Source organism: Triplophysa dalaica, chromosome 19, assembly GCF_015846415.1.
Source record: "Triplophysa dalaica isolate WHDGS20190420 chromosome 19, ASM1584641v1, whole genome shotgun sequence".
In the NCBI taxonomy this organism is placed as follows: Eukaryota; Metazoa; Chordata; class Actinopteri; order Cypriniformes; family Nemacheilidae; genus Triplophysa; species Triplophysa dalaica.
This window is the reverse complement of record NC_079560.1, coordinates 19,533,702-19,553,347: the sequence shown is the minus strand read 5'-3', so window position 1 is coordinate 19,553,347 and position 19,646 is coordinate 19,533,702. Positions and strand designations below refer to the sequence as shown.

Sequence of the window (19,646 nt, the reverse complement as noted above, 5' to 3'; positions counted from 1 at the left end):
ATCCACAAGACGACAGGATTTCTACTCCTCACGTGGCAGTGTGGACCTCAGAAATACTGCACACCTCTATCACCTGACAGATCTTCAGCTCGTGTGTAAAGTAAAATAATCATCATGTACGGTCCATACAGTGTAGATGAAGCTCTTCTGAGACTTCACAGTCCTCTCAGCAGGACGCCCTCATTAAATCAAACCCGGGCGTTCTCATTACGAAGTGACTCCTGGCAAGACAGACCTGTGGTGCTGATCATGGAATGAATCTATAGGTTAACCCAGATACACAGTCAGCCTGTTCTATAAATGACGCAGTACAGTCGAAACAACTAAAATCAGTCCAAACAGGCCAGTCTGCGAACCAGCTAGACCAGACGAGCACCACCTTGACAAAGACCAACTTGGAAAACCCAAACCAGCTAAGACAAGGAAATCAGTTTCAGGAAAAGCATTTTTTGGTATCCCCGGAATCAAAGCCATCACATGTGTTAGCGCAACACTCCACCGGGTCTCCGCTCCAGTAACAAAACACCATTACTCAAGAATGATCTACTGCTGTTCTGGTGGCAAACGTCAGTGAATTATTCATGTGTCCACATGTTCCCAGTCAAATCCAGAGGCAGTCAAACATTCGTCCACATGGCAACATTTCATCTGTCTAGCAGAGAGAAAACTCTCCACAAATACACTCCTGAACAAAATCTTAAAACCGGGGGAATCATTACAAGTATTCGCATTTATCCCTCATTTCAGGGTTAATATACTCAGACCCACAACTTCCTCATATTGAAGCCAAACTTCTCAAACAACTCAAGAGCTATTTCTGATATCAGACATTTGAATACATCACAGCAGGGCTGCCACAACATCAAGATTCAATACGTAAACAGCCCACCGGCACTCAATGGGTCAACTGATGAGGATAGAGTTGGATGGCACAGCCATTATTCCACCTCAAGAATCCCATTGCTGTGGTTAGTATATACTGTAACTAACAGTAAGTTTGGCATGTTTACCTGGGTAGTGGCCGAAACTGCTTCCCACTTCTTGATTTTGGATTATTCCATCAGAAGGCTTCATACAGTGTTATAAAGTGTAAGTGAAGTGGGGTGTTTAAACGGGTCCTGATGTCCAGCAGGGGTGAGTAACGGCTGCTTTAGTGCTACATGTGTATGGAGACTGAATGAATTAGGAGGAGTAGAGGATGGCGCACACGGCCCCCCGTCAGACGCTTCCTCCTGCGCTAATTCACTGAGAGTGCTCTCACAAATGAGCCTGCAGCAGGCAGCTATGATCAATGAAGGCAAGTCTGCTCCAGTTTAATGACATTACTACAGCATGTGCATTAAACTCTGAGTGAACCACTGGAACACTGACCTCTCCATCTTAACATGGACACCACACAGATACACAAACAAAAAACACACTGATGGCTGCTAAATCAAGCATTCCTGCATCTATTTCTCATACCATCAAACAAAGCCCCGACATCAAAGGTTTGTAAATGAAACATTTGAGCTTCAGCATAAAAGATATCAGAAGTCATGTGAGGTGAAGTGAGTTTAGATGTGACTCTGACTCCTTTTACCAGGTGTGGGAGTGTTTTGAAGCAAGAGAGAGTGAGAAACAGTGAGAATGAGGGAGTGTTTTGAGCGAGAGAGAGAGAGAGTGATAGTGTTATGAAACGAGAGAGTGAGTGTTTTGAAGCGAGAGAGAGAATGAGAAACAGAGAGAAAGAGGGAGTGTTTTGAGCGAGAGAGAGAGAGTGTTATGTAATGAGAGAGTGAGTGTTTTGAAGCGAGATAAGGTGAGAGAGTGTTTTGAAGTGAGAGAGAATGAGAAACAGTGAGTGAGATAGTGTTATGAGACGAGAGAGAGTGAGAGAGAGTGTTTTGAAGCAAGAGAGTGTTATGAAACGAGAGAGAGTTTTTTGAAGGGAGAGAGTGTGAGAAACAGTGAGAGAGAGTGTTTTGAAGCGAGTAAGCCGATAGATAGTGTTTTGAATATTCATATGAAGCGTTGAGATCAGTTGGTGGAAGGGTCTTTGTGGTTAGGAAGGCGTGATGAGAGCCGTGAGGCGGGGCCGGTGGCGGGACTGTTGTCGAGAGAGGACCGGGCCCGAACATGTTTGTATTTGTATTTATGTTCTTGTGTTTTACTTGCGTTTATTTTTTGTTCGCCGGCGGTCGGCCGTGAGGGGCCACCGGCTGTTATTATTTATATTAAAACTTTATTTAAATGTCTGCCGGTTCCCGCCTCCTTCCTTCCTTTATTTATTGTCTTATTTCATATTTCTGCAGTTTTCTTGTTTCTGAGCTATGAAATCAGCATCAAAACAATAGGTGTGTGATAGCACACATCCAGTACAGGATAAGCCATCCTGATGATCAGGAAGTCAGTTAGAGCTCTGTCCCGCTGGGGGAACCGTAGGGAGCTAAATGCTTAAAGACAGACCTGCCCTGCCCAGCCCAGCCCAGACGAGGAGTCCACCTCAGCGCCACACGCTCACAGATGCTTCCTGACACCTGCCCGCTTCGCCAGGACATCCACTGCAAACACTTTTATCCTGTTCTGTTAAGAGCACACGTTCTCCTCATGCTGATGGCAGATGGCATGGAAAAGCAATACTTCTAAAATGATGGAAACGTAATGATATGAGGCCAGACACCATCACCAAATAGATCTGTCATTGAAGTATCTAACTAAAACAACACTTGTAAACTTGCTAAAACTCAACATAGTGTCATAACCTAAACAACCACATTTATGAATAAAACACTTCATTTCATATCAAATATTTGATGCCATTTCAGAACAGACAGCAGACTGTTAAGATTCTCAAAGGTGAAGAATATGTTAATCTATCACAGGAAGCAGAATGAAAAGTCAGTAGTTTTGATAAGCAGTGGGTTGATAAGCAGTGGGTTTAAGCTTCGGTATGACGATACAGTTTAATCTAAACCTTTAATGTTAAGAAACAAAGAAAGGCCACATAAAAATGCGCTCCATTATTCAGTGGTGACTCTTAACGTCTGAATATTATCCAAACAGATGCTAAGAGCTTTTAGCTGCTTCATCCTGGGAGGTTTAGGGTGTCATGTGCGCTGGAAGGTTAGGCGATGGGGATCAATACACTTAGCATTAGACCCCGCACGTTAAATGAAGGCTCTTCAAGGCAAATGTTGCATGCACTTTGAGAGAGCGCCATTACCTTGAGTTTCTGCAACTCACGTTTATGCTGACTGATAGCAAATCTATGAGCGAAACCTTGACCATCGGCATTACTCCGCAAAAACAAAGGTCAGACCCTTGATATGCTTTCCCATCAGACAAGATTTGTGGCAATAAATCATCCTGCTATAAATGTCAAGTACTTCTGATCGCTTCAACAGGAACCTCTCATATTCACATCCATAAACAATAACACACTCTTCAATAAACTGTAATCAGAATTTTCTTCCCTCCAAAATTCGCTATTCTATGTGGCAGAATTTTTTCGATATATGCATTTTTAAGTTTAGAGTTTAAAAAGTATTTAAGAGTGGGTTTCTTGGGGTGAACTAATTTACCAGCTAACATTTCTCACAAGTCATTTAACTTCGCGTTGATTGATGAGACTTTTTTATTAAAACATTTGAAACATTCAAGTTATTCGGTGACAGACGCCACAGGTTATTGTGTCACTCTTGCATCTGCACACATGGATTTCCTCTAAATCCAGAGCCGATGACATCAGAAGTGTGCAGATTCTATGGGAACATACGCATGACACCGGCACGTACGTCGCTCAATGTAATCTATTCTCTCTCCGTGCATTTGTGTGGATCAGGGAAAGACTTTCATCAGAACGGATGGGCCGAGAGGTAGAGCCTGACATCAAGCTTGTCCATGGACATTAAAGAGGGGAAAATAGATGCTAAAGGCTTTCAGAAGGCCTTTAATAACACTGCCGGGTTGGTCGCTGCCAAGTTCAAAGATGGCCAGTCCCCAGGACATTAATGGAGCACAGAGAGTGCAGCCCAGACACTAAGCTGAAGGCCAATTATCGACTCCTGAATTATGAATGATGGAGCTCGGACATATCACAGCACGCCATGAGTCAAAGCTCACATCCCTGCACTCAACCCATCCTCTGTGTGCCTACGACTGCATATCTCAGATATCATTTCAAAAGGATTTTCATCCACCAGTGAAGGAAGAAAGATACATGCAAACCAGCGAAATAACAACAAACCTGAGATAAAGAGGTTAATTAACTTAAGAGAGATCATATATACATACAGATCATATATAAATTAGAAGTATGCAAAACATATTTTTCTTCTGAAACACTACCCTTCCAATAATGGGTCAGTTAGCATGCCTGTTATTGGCATTTTGGCTGTTTATTAGTACTTATAAAGCACATATTCAGAGACACAAATGCAACCTTATTTCTCAATGGTGCGACTAAAGAGGTTGCACCGGTGATCAGAGATAGTGAAGAGCAGACCCCCCCTTTGATTGGCCAATCCTGTGTAAACTATGGCATTCAAAGTTTTTTTATACAATGTTTTTGTGAGATGACAGAGCTTACAGTCTTTAGCATCGGGAGTTTTCACCGCTCCGCTGCTCATGCGATCACAAAACATACAAGTGATGATCAAAAGTCCAGACACTATGCACATGATAAACAACGTAAAACTTGCTTTAGTGGTTATAAGTTGTGGTCCGTAATGTTTGTTAGTTTCCTTATGTTGTGATAAAGTCAGAGCCCTCGTTCTTTATGTGTGCCCTGCACCATTTTCCTTTCTTTTGTTTTATTCAAACGGTTTTGTAAAGTATTTTTATAGACTTCAACACTAGGAAATGTTTCTTTATTAAATTGTTATTACAGTAAGTGTCTGACCACTGTAAAGTGACTACTACTTGTGATACTTGACTGTTCTGCTTTTATTTTTATCGCTTTAAACATGTTTTTCTCCAAATTCCATTTCTGAAAATCATAGCGCTTCATTCATCCTCAGCCATAACTCTTGTTACATACACAAGGTATGAGCAAAATAAAAACTGATTTTGAAAGGGCTTGAATATGGTATCAAAAACTGTGAAAGCCTATATAAATTTGCACCATGTGTTGGGTTTTCCCAAATCTAATCACATATGAACATAAACATTAAAAGATTAAATATATAAATGAATATGAATAACAACAGCTTTATTGGGCATTCGGTTGTATTAAAATACAACAAGTTCCGAGACGCAAGTACAGCGTGATGACGTCACAAACATACTAATTACCACTTAACGCCACCTTGCACCATAGTGATGGGTAATAATAGATTATGAGGGATTTTTTACGAGCCTGTCAGTCAAAATGACGGAAAATAAAATAGTCTAGCGCAACCTCTGGTGTGTACGTCTGAAAATGCGTGTGCTGCAGTCAGACAGATAGAGGTGAGCAGCCTAATGTCGTCAGTTAAACAGAGTGGATGTAGACGCAGATGATGAGAGAAGATGAAAATATTTTTTACAATTTACAAGTCAATTTTGCATATATGGACATTTAAAAAAATTTGTGAACTGGTTGAACCAGGTAAACGTTAAATGCCTTAAATGCGATGCTATAGAAAACTTGGGTGCACCTTCCTTTTGTGTTGGTGCACCAGTGCCCCGACCTTACTTACTATTAATAAGCAACAAATAACGAGTTTATTGGGGGAAAGGTCATAGTTAAGGGTTTGTTAATAACAAGAATTTCCCCCTATACTGAAGTGTGACCACACACATTATAAACAATCATAATACCATTTAATAAACCTGTAGTCTTTAAGTAAAATCTTAGCAAAACAGTTAGTAATGTTATTTTAGTTTTAGCCTATGTCTTATACAATTTGCACAATACACACTAACAAAAATATTCTGCTATTATTGTTTATTAATTGACATATGACAATTCAACTTTAATATTTAATACATTGTATAATAAACCATGACCTAATTTCTTGATCAAAAAGTATTTTGCAGGCAGACGTACTAATATGCAGCTGACATGATTAACTTGATGAAGAGAGGTCTTGACACTGGGACTGTAAGCTTCTTGAGATTCTACAATAAGAATTTGTTGGCTCACATTAGGCACCGACACACAGCAATAATAAACATCATCTTTACTTCATGAGTCTACTCTTATTAACATGATGCTTAAAATACTTCCATACATTTGTACATGTTTCAAATAATCACAAAGGAGCATCAAAGGTTGTTGTGTGGTTGGCGCTTACAAATGAATTTCTTTAAAGCGGCCCTGCAACGATGAGTCATTCATTCTGACTTCTTTACAATGTTAAACGTGCTGTCTTCTCATGCTTAACATGGTCAAAAAACAAGTTTGGCGTATGACGTAGTATGTCTGTGCTTTATACACAGCCCCAGCGATTGTACAGGTTTCAGAAAGTTTTTTTCGAACATATAAAACTGTTTGTTAACTATTTTTCTTAGTCCTTTATTGGACAATTCTCCCGGTAAAGCACGCGGCACACCAGGCAGCAGCATGTAGAGCAGGAGAAGGTACATGCGCAGATGTCACTTTCACTTGTGTGCAGTAGAGAGAGAGAGCATACGTTCGCGAAGTTCAGGTGTTTGTTAACTGCATTTGGGTGATGAATGTTGTATAAACAGTGGATATAACGAGGGATTTAGAGATTGTTAGAAACTGATATATGGAGCTGTCCCATTGCTAAAAGATGCCGGACATGAACCGCATGGGGTGAGTGAAACTGATGTCTGTGTTTTGTTAACAATGTGCTTTAGTTCAGCCTACCCCTCCCCCCCGCACATGCCGTATGATTTAGGAAGTAATCGTACAGCTGTATCTATCTTTTATAAATGTGATCAAACTAACTACTCTTAGAAGATGCTACGTATGCAATACTACTCTATAGGTACTCAAGATTATTTTGAGATTGGCAGAAACCCTGTGTTTTAGGGCCACTTTAAATGACTTAATATCTGAGTGTGAATTGTCTGAACCTTTCGGAGATTTTTGACCTGTACCATGCGACCGCAGCGTAAAGTAATGTTAATAAAAGAACTATAAAAGAACATAATTAATTGGTTCCTTTATATAAGTGTTTCTGTTCACAGCCAGTGGTTTCATTTCAGTTTTTGTTCATGTTCCTGTTTAAATTTAGTTGTTTTCAGTTTGTAATTTTTATTCCTTGAACCGGTTCAGAGCCCTGGTCACCAACACTACGAGCCCATTTCACACACATCTATAAACTAAACATGATAATAATGTAACGTTTTCACAAACACAGGTTTCTGTAGTTTACCCTGATAATAATCTTAACAATTAAAAACATTTACCATTTTAAAGTTTAAATTTCAGGCCCAAAACATTGCTGTTGTGTAAATGATCGGGCAAACTGTTTAAGGTTTTGAGTTTTCAGTGAAAAACAGTGTTGTGTCATTACAGAATATCTGCAGTGCTTTTGAGGGGATGAACAGTTGAAAGTGAGTAATGAATAACACACCCAACACATATACTTATAAAATGTGCAGCTTGAATGCAGGAAAGTCACTTTGGATAAAAGAGTGCCACAAATGTAAATGATGTTGTCAGCAGGCAACGAAACACTGTCTACACATTCAAACAAATTGACACCCTTTCTAGCACCACTTGTGAACTTGACCTACATCGCTCATACATTCAGTACACAAAGGACTGACAGGGCACAAACTGAACTATTAGGCAGGTTTTGAGCACAGACATTAAAGAAATGCACTGACACAGGTTTGGAGATCACACAGGTACACTGTGATAGTTTTGAGGAGATTTCAGCTGAAAGCGTTTGAATTGTAAACGAAAGTGTACATGTGCATCACTTCTTTCCAGAGGGCTTATTAGACACCTGTGATTTTCATAATGAAGATAAACGCCAGACGTCTTTAAAAAGAGACATCTGGTGTGGAGTTACTGTACGTCTGTCATTTTTCCAGCGCATCAGAAATGTCTCCAGTCTTTTAACAAGATGCAGTAAATGCAGCAAGACTGCAGCAACTCGTCTCAGTCCAGAACTGTCTCTCATTCATGTCCATTATTAACAGAGCGTCTTTCAGACAGGACCTGTGGATAAATACGGGAACCACCTGTAATGTCGCAAGAGAGTTGAAAGCTAAGAAGTCTTTTCTCTGTCAGCTGCACATCCCCACGGTTCCTTAAAGTCCATCATCCGGCTGCGCCCAGCAACAGTCTGCACAACCAACTAGACAAGATCTCTTGTGTAAGGAGCTCACTTTTCACCAAACAAACAAGTGGCAAAGCTTCACAATTCTGCTCAACATTTTCCTCATTGGATATTCATCATCCATTACATTACGAAAGTAAAATGGGTCGAAGCTGCATGTCTTTTTTGGTATTATTAAATACGTTTTCCTGTCTCAGTTTTATGACGCAACAATACGTCATTGGTAGCGTGTGAACACATCGATGCATTCAGAAGGTCCTGACATCTCAGCTTTTGGCTCACAAATGGCGTGAGTTTGGGGTGGAGGATTTATCTGACTTGATGTTTTATTCATGCAAAACGTTTCGATCCAGCAACAGAATATTCTGTTAGAAAGGATTAAATGTGCCTCTGAAAACATCACTGAGAAAAAATGCTTTCCATGAATAGTTTTCCTCTGTCTGAGAACAGATGCAGACACAATACAAAAACTGCACACTTCAATCCAAAAACAACACACACACACAAGCATGCATCTGCAGCAGAACAGCACACTGAAGAATTATGACATCACTTACTTTGGAGGACCACGGCTGGAGGCAGTTGGCATAGCAACGGACGAGGAAAGCCATTTCCCAAGAAGAGAGGGAAACTTTCCACACAAGAGAAACGACAAAGAGCAAATCTCTCAGAGAATCCTGAAGGATAATCGAACCACTTGAAACGAAGAAGAGAATCAACCTCTCCAGTTATCCATTTCAGCAGGAAATCACCTGGAACCTCATCTGCTCTCGTTCCTTCACAACTCAGTGAAAATCCAAATCCTGATGCTGCTGGCTACTAGACGCTCATCTCCACTTTCTAACACGACTTTGATACACGAACACAACTCCAAAAGTCCAGAAGTAAAAAGCTCTTTAAAGGGCTCCTGGCAGTGAATGTACTTTTCTGATCCAGTGCTTTTGTGCTGTATTTCAGATCAAGCCCAACGCAGTCGTTTTTTTGCAGAAAAGGTGCAGAATTGTGCGCCGTGCGCCACGTCTCCAGTCTCCAAGTGCACATCCCCAGCCGGAGACTTCAGGAGATCTCCCTCGAGAGGCGTCCATCGATCGGACGCTCTGCCACTCAAGACAGAAGGTCTAAGAGTGAGAGGCGCGGAGAGAAGCCCGGCAGATAAGCATGACATCACCTACATTGGGAGGGCTGTAGGAGCGGGTGGGGCAGGAATGGGGGACTGCATTAGAGCGATTGGCTGCGCGGAACACAGGAGACGCTGAGCATCTTTATTGATTGAAAAAAACAGCGTTTTCTCAAACGTCCTGTCCGCAAAAACACAATTCATAAAAGACGAAGATGAGGCATAAATTACTGCCAAACACACGCAGGGAAGTGTGACAAACGTTTGTTATGCTAATGTTCTTTCTGCACGCGTGGCACTCGACGCGACCTGTTCAACTCTTTTATGACGGTGACAAAGGCACGCTTCTGAAGTGCCGTAGGATAAAAGGAGAAAATGCCCCAAACTTGATGGTATTATCAGGTTTGTCAGCCGGTAAATTCCTAGACTGCTGAAAATGGAACGCGACTGACGGCTTTAAAAGCATGCGCTGAATAATGCAGCTGCATGCAAACATTCTTCTGAAGGCAGGACGCAATTGGAAGTGCCTGCTCGGCTCGCCTCAAACCTGAAGTATGACATCATCTTTTTAAGAAGCAGCCAATGGGAGCTCAGCGCACAGAGCTTCCCAAAGAACGAGAGAGGCACGGCGTATGATGCCCACGTTCAAATAAAACACGACTGGGTGTGAAGAATTGAGGTGAATCCCCGACAGATCGTTCTTACAAGACTTGAAGGAAAGAGAAGCAATAAAAACATCTTTAAAATCTTGAGGTTTGTAGGAAGAACTGATGTACAGACAGAAATTCACATTGTGTTGAGGCTCTGGAGTGTCTGATCTATAATCTATGATTATCTGACAAAATCGTATGTTACCATTAAAAAAGACAATATTAACCAATTCAACAAAATGTTTTTTAGTGTTATACAGTATGACTCATCACGATTTATCATGAAAAGATAAATGCCTTAAGTCAATTATCTCGAAAACGATGGTTCTTTTAAAACATCCTGCCCAACCAGACATAGCAACACCAACTCAAACAACAGAAGTTTGAGGAACTGTATGAAAATTTTATATGATGTCATTATTTGTACAGTTTTAAAAATAACATGTTTAGTCTATGAACTGTTTTAACGTTTGGATTATTCATGTCATTCTGTCATGTGACATAAATGTTTTCAAAGGCTTAATGTTATTGCTTAAGTGTACACTTATTAAGCGTGACAGTAACACACATAAAAAGTCTAAATTCACAATTATTGTAGACAAATACTCATATACATTATATATATTGGAAAGTGAAGTTTGGCTGTAGGGTATTGTGTTGAAGCTGGAAGAGGACATGATAGAGAATATGAGCTGTAGGTAAACAGACAGCAGATAGGATGTACTTCCTGTGAGAGAGTTAACGAAAGGGTTAAGCGGTGCGGCTTTATCCCGTATGCTGCTTAAGTAACGCGAGAGGTAATTCTCGCAGTAGCTCTTTCTCTTTCTGCTCACTGTGAGTATTCATGTGTGGACAATTAAACACTACAGAGACGCCTGAAAGCTGATTCAAGAGTGGCTGATAGAGCCTGAGGAGGAGTGCCTGTGAGGACGGGTGATGGGGGAAGGGGTCATCCTAATCCCCCCAGATCTCATTGTCTCGCGTGCTTGTAGAAAAGTGACAGTGATGAGATGATGGGTTTATTGTGGACATCTGCAGCGGTTAGTGTAAATTCAAATGGAATATTCAATGACTGTCGAAATCTTTGAGATGGGTCTAATGACTTAACTCATAAATCACACCGAAATACAACCAAACTGTTAAACTCAGCGAGTCTGTAATCCTATATTACACTCCGAAATGAAAAAGACAGAAAATGTGTTTGCTATGTCATTTTGGTTTGTTGTGGAAAAAGTTGAGGAGTGCAGGCTGCATTGTGTGTAGCGATCGCTCACAGAACAGGACTTCCTTCTATTTTTCCAGCTCTTCCTGTAGAGACTAGCAGAAAGAATCTGAACACATGCAATCATCCATCATCAGACATCTCCTCTGCTATACGTGGATGAAAATATAAAGCATACAGTATTGAGCATGTGAGGCAGGGACGGGAGGAGGCATGATGTCATCCTCTAAAATTAGCCCTCCAGCACAAACAGCAGCCGCAGAGAAGACAGTCCCCTCTCTCACATCCACATCCAGAAACTCACTCTCTCATGCAGATAAAGCCACAAGAAACATGTGAGGAGAAATCACCAGCGTATCCCCCATGAAACCCCCACACTGACCTGACCCACAAACAAACACGTCAGTTTACACAACCTTAACAGCTGAAGAAATGTCATCCAGAGTCCAGAGTCACAACAGATTTTCACCACGCAGTTATCAGAGTGGAAGGATTCAGGATCATGATATTATCACGATATCCATTGAAATTAAATAAAAGAATCATTCATCTTTGATATGTTGTGTTTCTCATTACTAGCAAGTGAATCACACTTAAATTATACTTCACATATACCTACTACACTGAATCATTATCATCGTGTAAGCATTACCACTTTATCAATAGGGTTTTTAAGCTTCTTTGGTGAAATTCGCATTGTGAAGCACGATAACAAACAGGTATAGAAATATATGTCCAACAAACTATTTTTTTGTAGAAGCAGTTTTTCCACAAAATGTCTAAACTTAAGGCAACTGGTGCACGAAGTAACTGTCCGTTCACATCGCTGCAGCCAAGAGCATTGCCCTGCCAACAACGCTGTAGAGAGATCCGTGGACGCTCCGGACGTAGACAAAAGTTTACAGGGCTGTGTTCTCTGGAATTCTCTCAAGCGATGGACTCCTACTATCCGATTGGTTGCCGCCAAACCGTGTCATAGCTCCCTACCATAAAGTTGATTTCAACTACGTCAACTGCCAAGATGTGCGCCGTTGCCGGCTCATATTGGAAATGAATGACTTCTGGCCCCTTCGACCCTCTTGACGGCGGAGGTGTGAATGCACAGTAACACTCATTGTGCTGAATGTGGAGATGGTGGTCTAGTGGGTTAAACCACTGAACTGGTAAATCAAAGGTTGCTGGTTCGATCCCAGCAGCCACCACCAGTGTGTCCTTGAGCAAGACACTTTACTCCATGTTTCTCCAGGGGGATTGTCCCTGAAATAATTGTACTGTAAGTCGCTTTGGATAAAAGCGTCTGCCAAATGACTAAATGTAAATGTAAATGTAAATGTAATGAATGTCCACAAACACAGTGCCTGCAATACCCCATATGAACACTGCCAGCCTTAAACATCAAGACATTTGGTGTTGTCAATGTTTCCACAAGGTGAAAGAAGAACCTCTTTCTTGGGTGTAAAGAGACCCAAGGCTCCAAGCTTGGATAGAGATGTCACCTTGAGAATCACATTAAACTTGAACTCATTCACTTACTCAAGGCTACAAGGACAGAATCTAAACAGACTTAGGGCTGCAACAACGAATCGATAAAATCGATTAGTAAAAAAGTTGTCAACGAATTTCATTATCGATTCGTTGTGTCGCGCGACGCGGAGACGTTTGGTTATTAAAAAAAACTTTATTTGAGCGCGGAGTGAAGTAAACACACTCGGTCTCTCTCGCGCACTGATGCTAGCAGAGTTCGGCGCCTCATATACAGGGCGGAGCAAAAATAAAAAACGAGCGGAGGAAAGATACATGACGGAGGCAGAGAAATCAGCGCGACACAAGTCATCATAGGTGCGGGAGCATTTCACACTAAATAAACAGAAAAAGTTTGTTAACTGCAAAATATGCAAACGCGACATGGCGGGAGCAACGCAGCAATGATCCAGCACCTGAAACGCAAACATGTTTGAGACATGTGATGAGGAGGAAGGGAGTTCAACAGCAGGTTAAGTCACTACAGAATCCTACTTTTGTTCCGTTTCAAAGTGAAGAACGTAATGTCCCTGGTGCGGATGTTTACTCGTTATCCAGATTGACAAGCATCACAAGTTAGCATTAGCTCGTTAATAACAGTATAATCAGGGGTGGTGTAGTTACTTTGCACTTTGCATTGTAAGACTAAAGACACGTTTTTATTCACTCGCCTTTTTTGGACCATTCATTTATCAATCTGTTGTCATGTATAGCTACACTGCAAAACTTCCTTAGTAATTTTGTCTAATTTCCAGTCCAAATATCTAAAAAATCTTAAATCAAGATTACTTGACAAGAAAATTAAGTGATGCTTAAAACTTCTGTTTGAAATTATATCTCATTAAGATTATTTTTGTACCCCATTGGCAGATAATTTTTCTTGCTTTAAGCAAACAATCACTTAATTTGAGGAGTTTTTTCAGAAAACAAGACATCATTTCTTATGCTTTTTCATGTGTCTAGAACATGTTTCTTCACATAAGATTTTTTTTTAAATTTGGACTGACAACGGGACAAAACTACTAAGTTAGAAAAGCAATTTTGCAGTGTATATTCTGTGCTTTCTCCCATATAGGTTATTATTGACAAATATATTTGTCTGTGTTGTACTTTTTAATTTAATTTTAAAGTTCTTTTATAGCTCTTGGTCATCTTAAGCTTTGTTAAAATGTGGTGTATAAATGAAGCTTGCACTTACTACAATGATGGTAGTAATTGAATGAATAAGCTTCAAGTGAATTTGAGAGAGAGTGTGTGTGTGTGTCAGTGTTTGTCAGTGTGTGCGTCTGCAAAAGTGTGTGCGTTTGCGAGTGTGTGCATCTGCGAGTGTCTGTCTGCAGTGTAGTGTAGAGAACAAGTTCTTACATTCAAACAAATCCTGTTAAGTTTTCTGATTTGTATTGTTCTTTATTTTTTATAAATTATTTATTGTTCTGGCAGCTCAGGTGGCACTTTTATTTAAAAAAAGTCTATATATTTGGCAGATGTAAAGCATACATGTGTATGTTTTTTGTGTTAGTCCATTTTTATTTTATTTTATTATTTTTATAACAGCTCAGGGATGTTCAAGGAGCAACATGCTTGTGCACTTTCTAAAGATTTTAGTTCTGTTTTTGAATAAAGGGTTGGAAATGAATGCTTTTCTTGGTTTTTTTTTTATCCGATTCATCGATTAATCGAAACAATTATTTACAGATTAATCGATTATTAAAATAATCGTTAGTTGCAGCCCTAAAACAGACACATGAGTGAAGACAACTGTCATTAAAAGATTTGTTTTATCTGCTGTATCTGGCAGAAATTAGGCCCGTTACCATATCAGTTTAGATTATGAGTCATTGTGATATCATCTGTAACGATACAGAGACAGATTCATTAGACAGTCGTGGAGTATTATAAATACACACATCATGCCATTCTGTAATGACACTGGCAGCTGTCTTCTCTAATGAAATTCCCCCTCAGGTCCCTCAGGTCTACGATGGAGTGCTCTTCTGATTCTTTTCTCTTTTGAGCTGAATGCCGAGTGAAGAAACCGAAGAGAAAGAGAACAGCACTCTGCAAAAGTCTTGCATGACAGATGATGAAGAAATGTGAGATTCTGTGAGCGGTGACGGCAGGAAGATAAACAGGCCAGACGTCTTGCACACTGACAGGAAAAACAATACCACAGTTGCATGCTGCTCTTGTTTACGTCCTGTGTTTTACTCTCTATACACTCATCACTTAAATATCACTGAACACCTGTGTGCACGTTCATACACACCAGAGTTTCCAGCGGGGGGGTCAATAACATTTAGGGGTTTTGGTCAAATGTCCCACATACTGAATGACAGCTGATGATTCAATGTTACAGTTTACCTTGTGAACAACACTATGATCGCTTGCACAAAACCTCTTTTATTTGTATAGAGCTTTTCACAATTTTGCAAAGATGAAAAGCAGCTTTACATACATTTAAAAGACACAGAATACATGGAATTACTGAGGTAAACACCTGGTCGAATACGAGCAATAATTCTTGAAACAGTGAAAATGCCATGCAAATGTCACAATATTCAATGTAATTACTACGTTAATATGTCAACTTCATGTTTTTATGTTCATTTTTCTTCTTCTTTTTTCAATAAATTACACTCAAAATACAAGTACATGAAAGCTGATAGAGCATGTGACCATCGTAACTCTTAAAGCAATTTGAAGTGTCAAACCAGAATTATTTTAAATATTACCATGTGTAGTATTAACACAATATCATTAATAATTCAGGGCTCTAAAGTGCGACCAGTTTGGTCGAAAATGCAACCTTATTTTTCAAAGGTGCGACTAAAAATAATCAGAGGTCGTACCGGAGCAAACAAGCCGTTCGAGAGAGAAAAAAGTCTACGAAACTCTGAAAGTCTCCCTGTGATTCAACAACAGACACACAATAGGCCCATATCCTGGTCTAAACCAATCAGAGATAGTGAAGGGCGGACCCCCCTGATCGGCCGTGGTCCAGATATTCCTGTACGTGTGTGAACCAGAGGTCGCGTAACCGAAAATTCTCTGTCATTGACAGATTTTGTAACGAGAGACGGAAAAATCTGAAGGCTGTCTGTCGTTTTGGCTGATTACAATGAGGGCAATTTGTTGGGGGCATGCAAAGTTGTCTTATACAATGTTTTCATGAGTTGACAGAGCTCCCAGTCTGCAGCACCAGAGGTCTCATGTACAAAGACTTGAGTTGAATTCATACTAAAACTTTGCGTACGGACAAAGCACATTCTCCCGTTAATTTCACTGTTAATACATCCGACAGTGAGCGTGAAAATTGCCGTACGTAACGTTTTTGTGAGTACGTAGCGTTGATACATGAGGCCCCAGGAGTTATCCCTTCTCCGCTGCTCATGCGAGCCGGACCGCGATCACAAAACATACAAGGGATGATCAAAAGTCCAGACACTGCACATGATAAACAACGTAAAACTTGCTTTAGTGGTTATTAGTTGTGGTCCGTAATGTTTGTTCGTTTTCTTGTGTTGTGATAAAGTCAGAGCCCTCGTTCTTTATGTGTGCCCTGCACCTTTTCCTTTCTTTCGTTTTATTCAAACGGTTTTTTGAAGTGTTTTTATAGACTTCAACACTAGGAAATGTGTTTTTTATTAAATTGTTATTAGAGTAAATCTCTTACCACTGTAAAGTGACTTTTACTTGCGATACTTGACTGTTGTGCTTTTATTTTCATCGCTTTAAACATGTTTTTCTCCAAATTCTCTTCCTGAAAATCATAGCGCTTCATTCATCCTCAGCCATAACTCTTGTTACATACACAAGGTATGAGCAAAATAAAAACTGATTTTGAAAGGGCTTGAATATGGTATCAAAAACTATGAAAGCCTATATAAATTTGCACCATGTGTTGGGTTTTCCCAGATCTAATCACATATGAACATAAACATTAAAAGATTAAATATATAAATTAATATAAATAACAACGGCTTTTTTGGGCATTCGGTTGTATTAAAATACAACAAGTTCCGAGACGCAAGTACAGCGTGATGACGTCACAAACATACTAATTACCACTTAACGCCACCTTGCACCATAGTGACGGGTAATAATAGATTATGACGGATTTTTTACGAGCCTGTCAGTCAAAATTACGGAAAATAAAAAAAGTCTAGCGCAACCTCTGGTGTGTACGTCTGAAAAGACGTGAGAGATGATCAGCCTAATGCCGTTAGTTAAACAGAGTGGATCTAGGAGCGAATGATTAGAGAAGATGAAAAGAACAATTAACAACTTTTTCGTGACTAATGTTAAGTTAAGGCCTGTTAGAACGAAAATCATAAGCAATGCTCTGACATGCAGCCCTCAACCTCCCAGGTTATGTCAAGCCCTTGTCCATTTATCTTGAGATCTTTTTAATTTCAATTCACTGAACCATAAGCACCAACACTTTTTCAGTAAGTTACCTTTCTTGTAGATATGTTCTTCCAATTAAGAGCTTTGTGTTGACAAGATTGTTAGTTAATAATCTACAAGTAAATTTTGCATTTAAAAAAAAGTGAACCGGTAAAACCAGTTAAATGTTAAATGCATTAATTGCGATAAGGGGGAAAATTTGGGTGCACCTTACTTTTGTGCTGGTGCACCTAAGAAAAAAAGTTAGGCGCACCAGTGCAACCAGTGCAAAAAGTTAGTCTAGAGCTCTGTAATAATTATTAAAACCAGAGTTATATTGGTATATTGTGACATCTCTAATCAAGAAATACACTGAAATTAATTTAATTTTGAAATTAAAAAATTACAATACCAAAATATTCATGAAATATTGCAGTGTTTATTGTAATTAGTTTTTCAATGCGGGTCATTCGGTTTTCTAAACACTCATAATCTTCAGTTAAAATCTGAAAATGCACTTCCATCCTGTAATGACCGTCTGAAATGACGTTTGTCCCCTTCAACTGTCAATCTCCTGCAAGTTCCATTGAAAAATGGAATGCCTGTTTTATATATCCAATCTGATCTCAGGGAAAGGCAAAAGCCACTATTTTTCTCATTTGAAATTCCATTTTACTCAGAAGTACGAAAGTAAAACGATAGTAACCTCCGGTTCACGGGGACTTTAAATCCTGCACACCCAAATTAAGTTCTCAGTGAATGCGCTGGGTGGCATTTTATTTGAAAACGGACCGCTGTGTCCACTTTAGTATGAGAAACAGTGCTGCCGTGACAAACAGCATTAATAAACCTGGACAACAAAGGTAACCTCTTCTACGCATCCATCACAATGAGAAGCTCTGTCACAGCTCATGACAGCCATAAACATCAACATCAGCAGACAACCATTCAGGAGTAGAGACATTTCTACACTGTATAACACACATAAGAACTGGAGAGTCAACACAATCCCATACACAAGACTGTTTTCACACTTTCATTCATCACTTAAAGCATAATTACTGCTGCTATAATGCCTTAGGGGCAATACTTAATAAATACTTACAGGTTTATTAACATTGGTTCCATATGTAAAGATGAAAACAATGCTTTATTTTCAGCTGGAAGTGTTCTGTATGTCTAGTACAGTGTCCTAAATACGGTGTCCGAGAACAACATTATCTTCAACACTGAACAAAAAAGTTTTAAAGGGTAAGTAGCATTAGATCATGAAAATTACATTTTTTGCCTGTGTGTTATGTTGCCGTGTTTGAAGGTAAGCAGTCTGCCAAGTTGTTAGCCCGAAGGTGAATAAATAACAAAGTTATTGGCATGTAAATAAAGGAGTCGACTCTGAATCACTCAAACTGTCCCTAGTAAACGAGTACCGCCGCATATCTACGTCACTAGACATAGTGCCCGACTACGTTATGCTGTGACTGTCGAGAAAACTTCACTCTCCTCCCACAAAACACTGTCGCTCATTCGTGATGCGCGTGGCGTCTAAAACCTGTGTTTTACACTGTGAAACTAAGTGCGTCTTATTTAAACTACCAAAGGAAGAACTTTTAAGGAAACAATGGTAACAATTCATTTTCAAATGACACCAATGGAGTATAACCCCAGGGTCTTAAAGCATAAAACATAAAATAAAATCTAGGCCTGGTCCTCTTTTGTCGTACACTCCAATCGCTCATCCTTTAATGCTTCCGATCTCCTCCGCGATGCGATAACAGAGCAACACACAGCTGACACTCATTGTCCTCACTCGCGCCATTCCCTAAGGGCTCTCGTCCTGCCTTGCTCGTTACAAACGCGTTTGACCAATCACAGCAGACTACACCATCTGACCAATCACATGACACTAGCGGATATGAGGGGATTAGACGGATGAATCACGGAACTAATTATTTGAGTCAGTCAAGAAGTAAGGTAAGAATAATTACCTATTATTATGACATAATAGTGTTTTTACACCTTCTATAAACATAAACTTGTTGTTGGACACTCCATAAACCAAAGTAGGACCTTAAAAATCATATGCTACTTACTCTTTAAAAGTGAAATTCCTTTTCTTACCTGCTCATTCGTATAATCCTAAAGGACCACGTGGGCAGACAGAGAGAGAAAACACAAAAAGACAAGAACATATCATCTCTCAATGTCTTCAAAACGGCACCTGATCTTACATTGTGTAACTGTTCATTTGGTTATCAGTGGTTCATTTTGCAATGATGTCTAAAGCACCACTGCGAGCAGATATTGCTTAACAAAGCATGTTGTTCCAGTAGTTAGTAATGTGTTCATGAGATTACTCAGAAGTGTAACTGAAAGTCAAGATGGACGTTATCAGTCTTAGAAACTCCACCTCAAACACAATGAATCAACTGTTGACAAGTGCTTGTGCTCAACTGGTGTACAAGTTCCTCTCTCACATGTCACTTTCATATAGAGCCCCAGACAATAAAACGAGCTACATTCAAAATAAA

General features: G+C 39.8%; 1 protein-coding gene across 8 annotated transcripts in view; it reads right to left on the bottom strand.

Moving 5' to 3' along the window:
- LOC130407702 (rap guanine nucleotide exchange factor 6-like) overlaps nucleotides 1-19,646 on the bottom strand; it is a 60,307-nt gene that overhangs the window by 22,005 nt on the left and 18,656 nt on the right. For 6 of the 8 annotated variants that reach the window (XM_056730854.1, XM_056730858.1, XM_056730857.1 and 3 more), the window contains one exon: nucleotides 19,237-19,254. The exons of 1 other annotated variant lie outside the window; for it this stretch is intronic. In XM_056730854.1, the coding sequence (XP_056586832.1) occupies nucleotides 19,237-19,254 (18 nt within the window). Of the gene's footprint in view, nucleotides 1-8,779; nucleotides 9,340-19,236; nucleotides 19,255-19,646 lie in introns of those variants that run through there. One more of the 8 variants, XM_056730861.1, reaches the window with a different exon arrangement.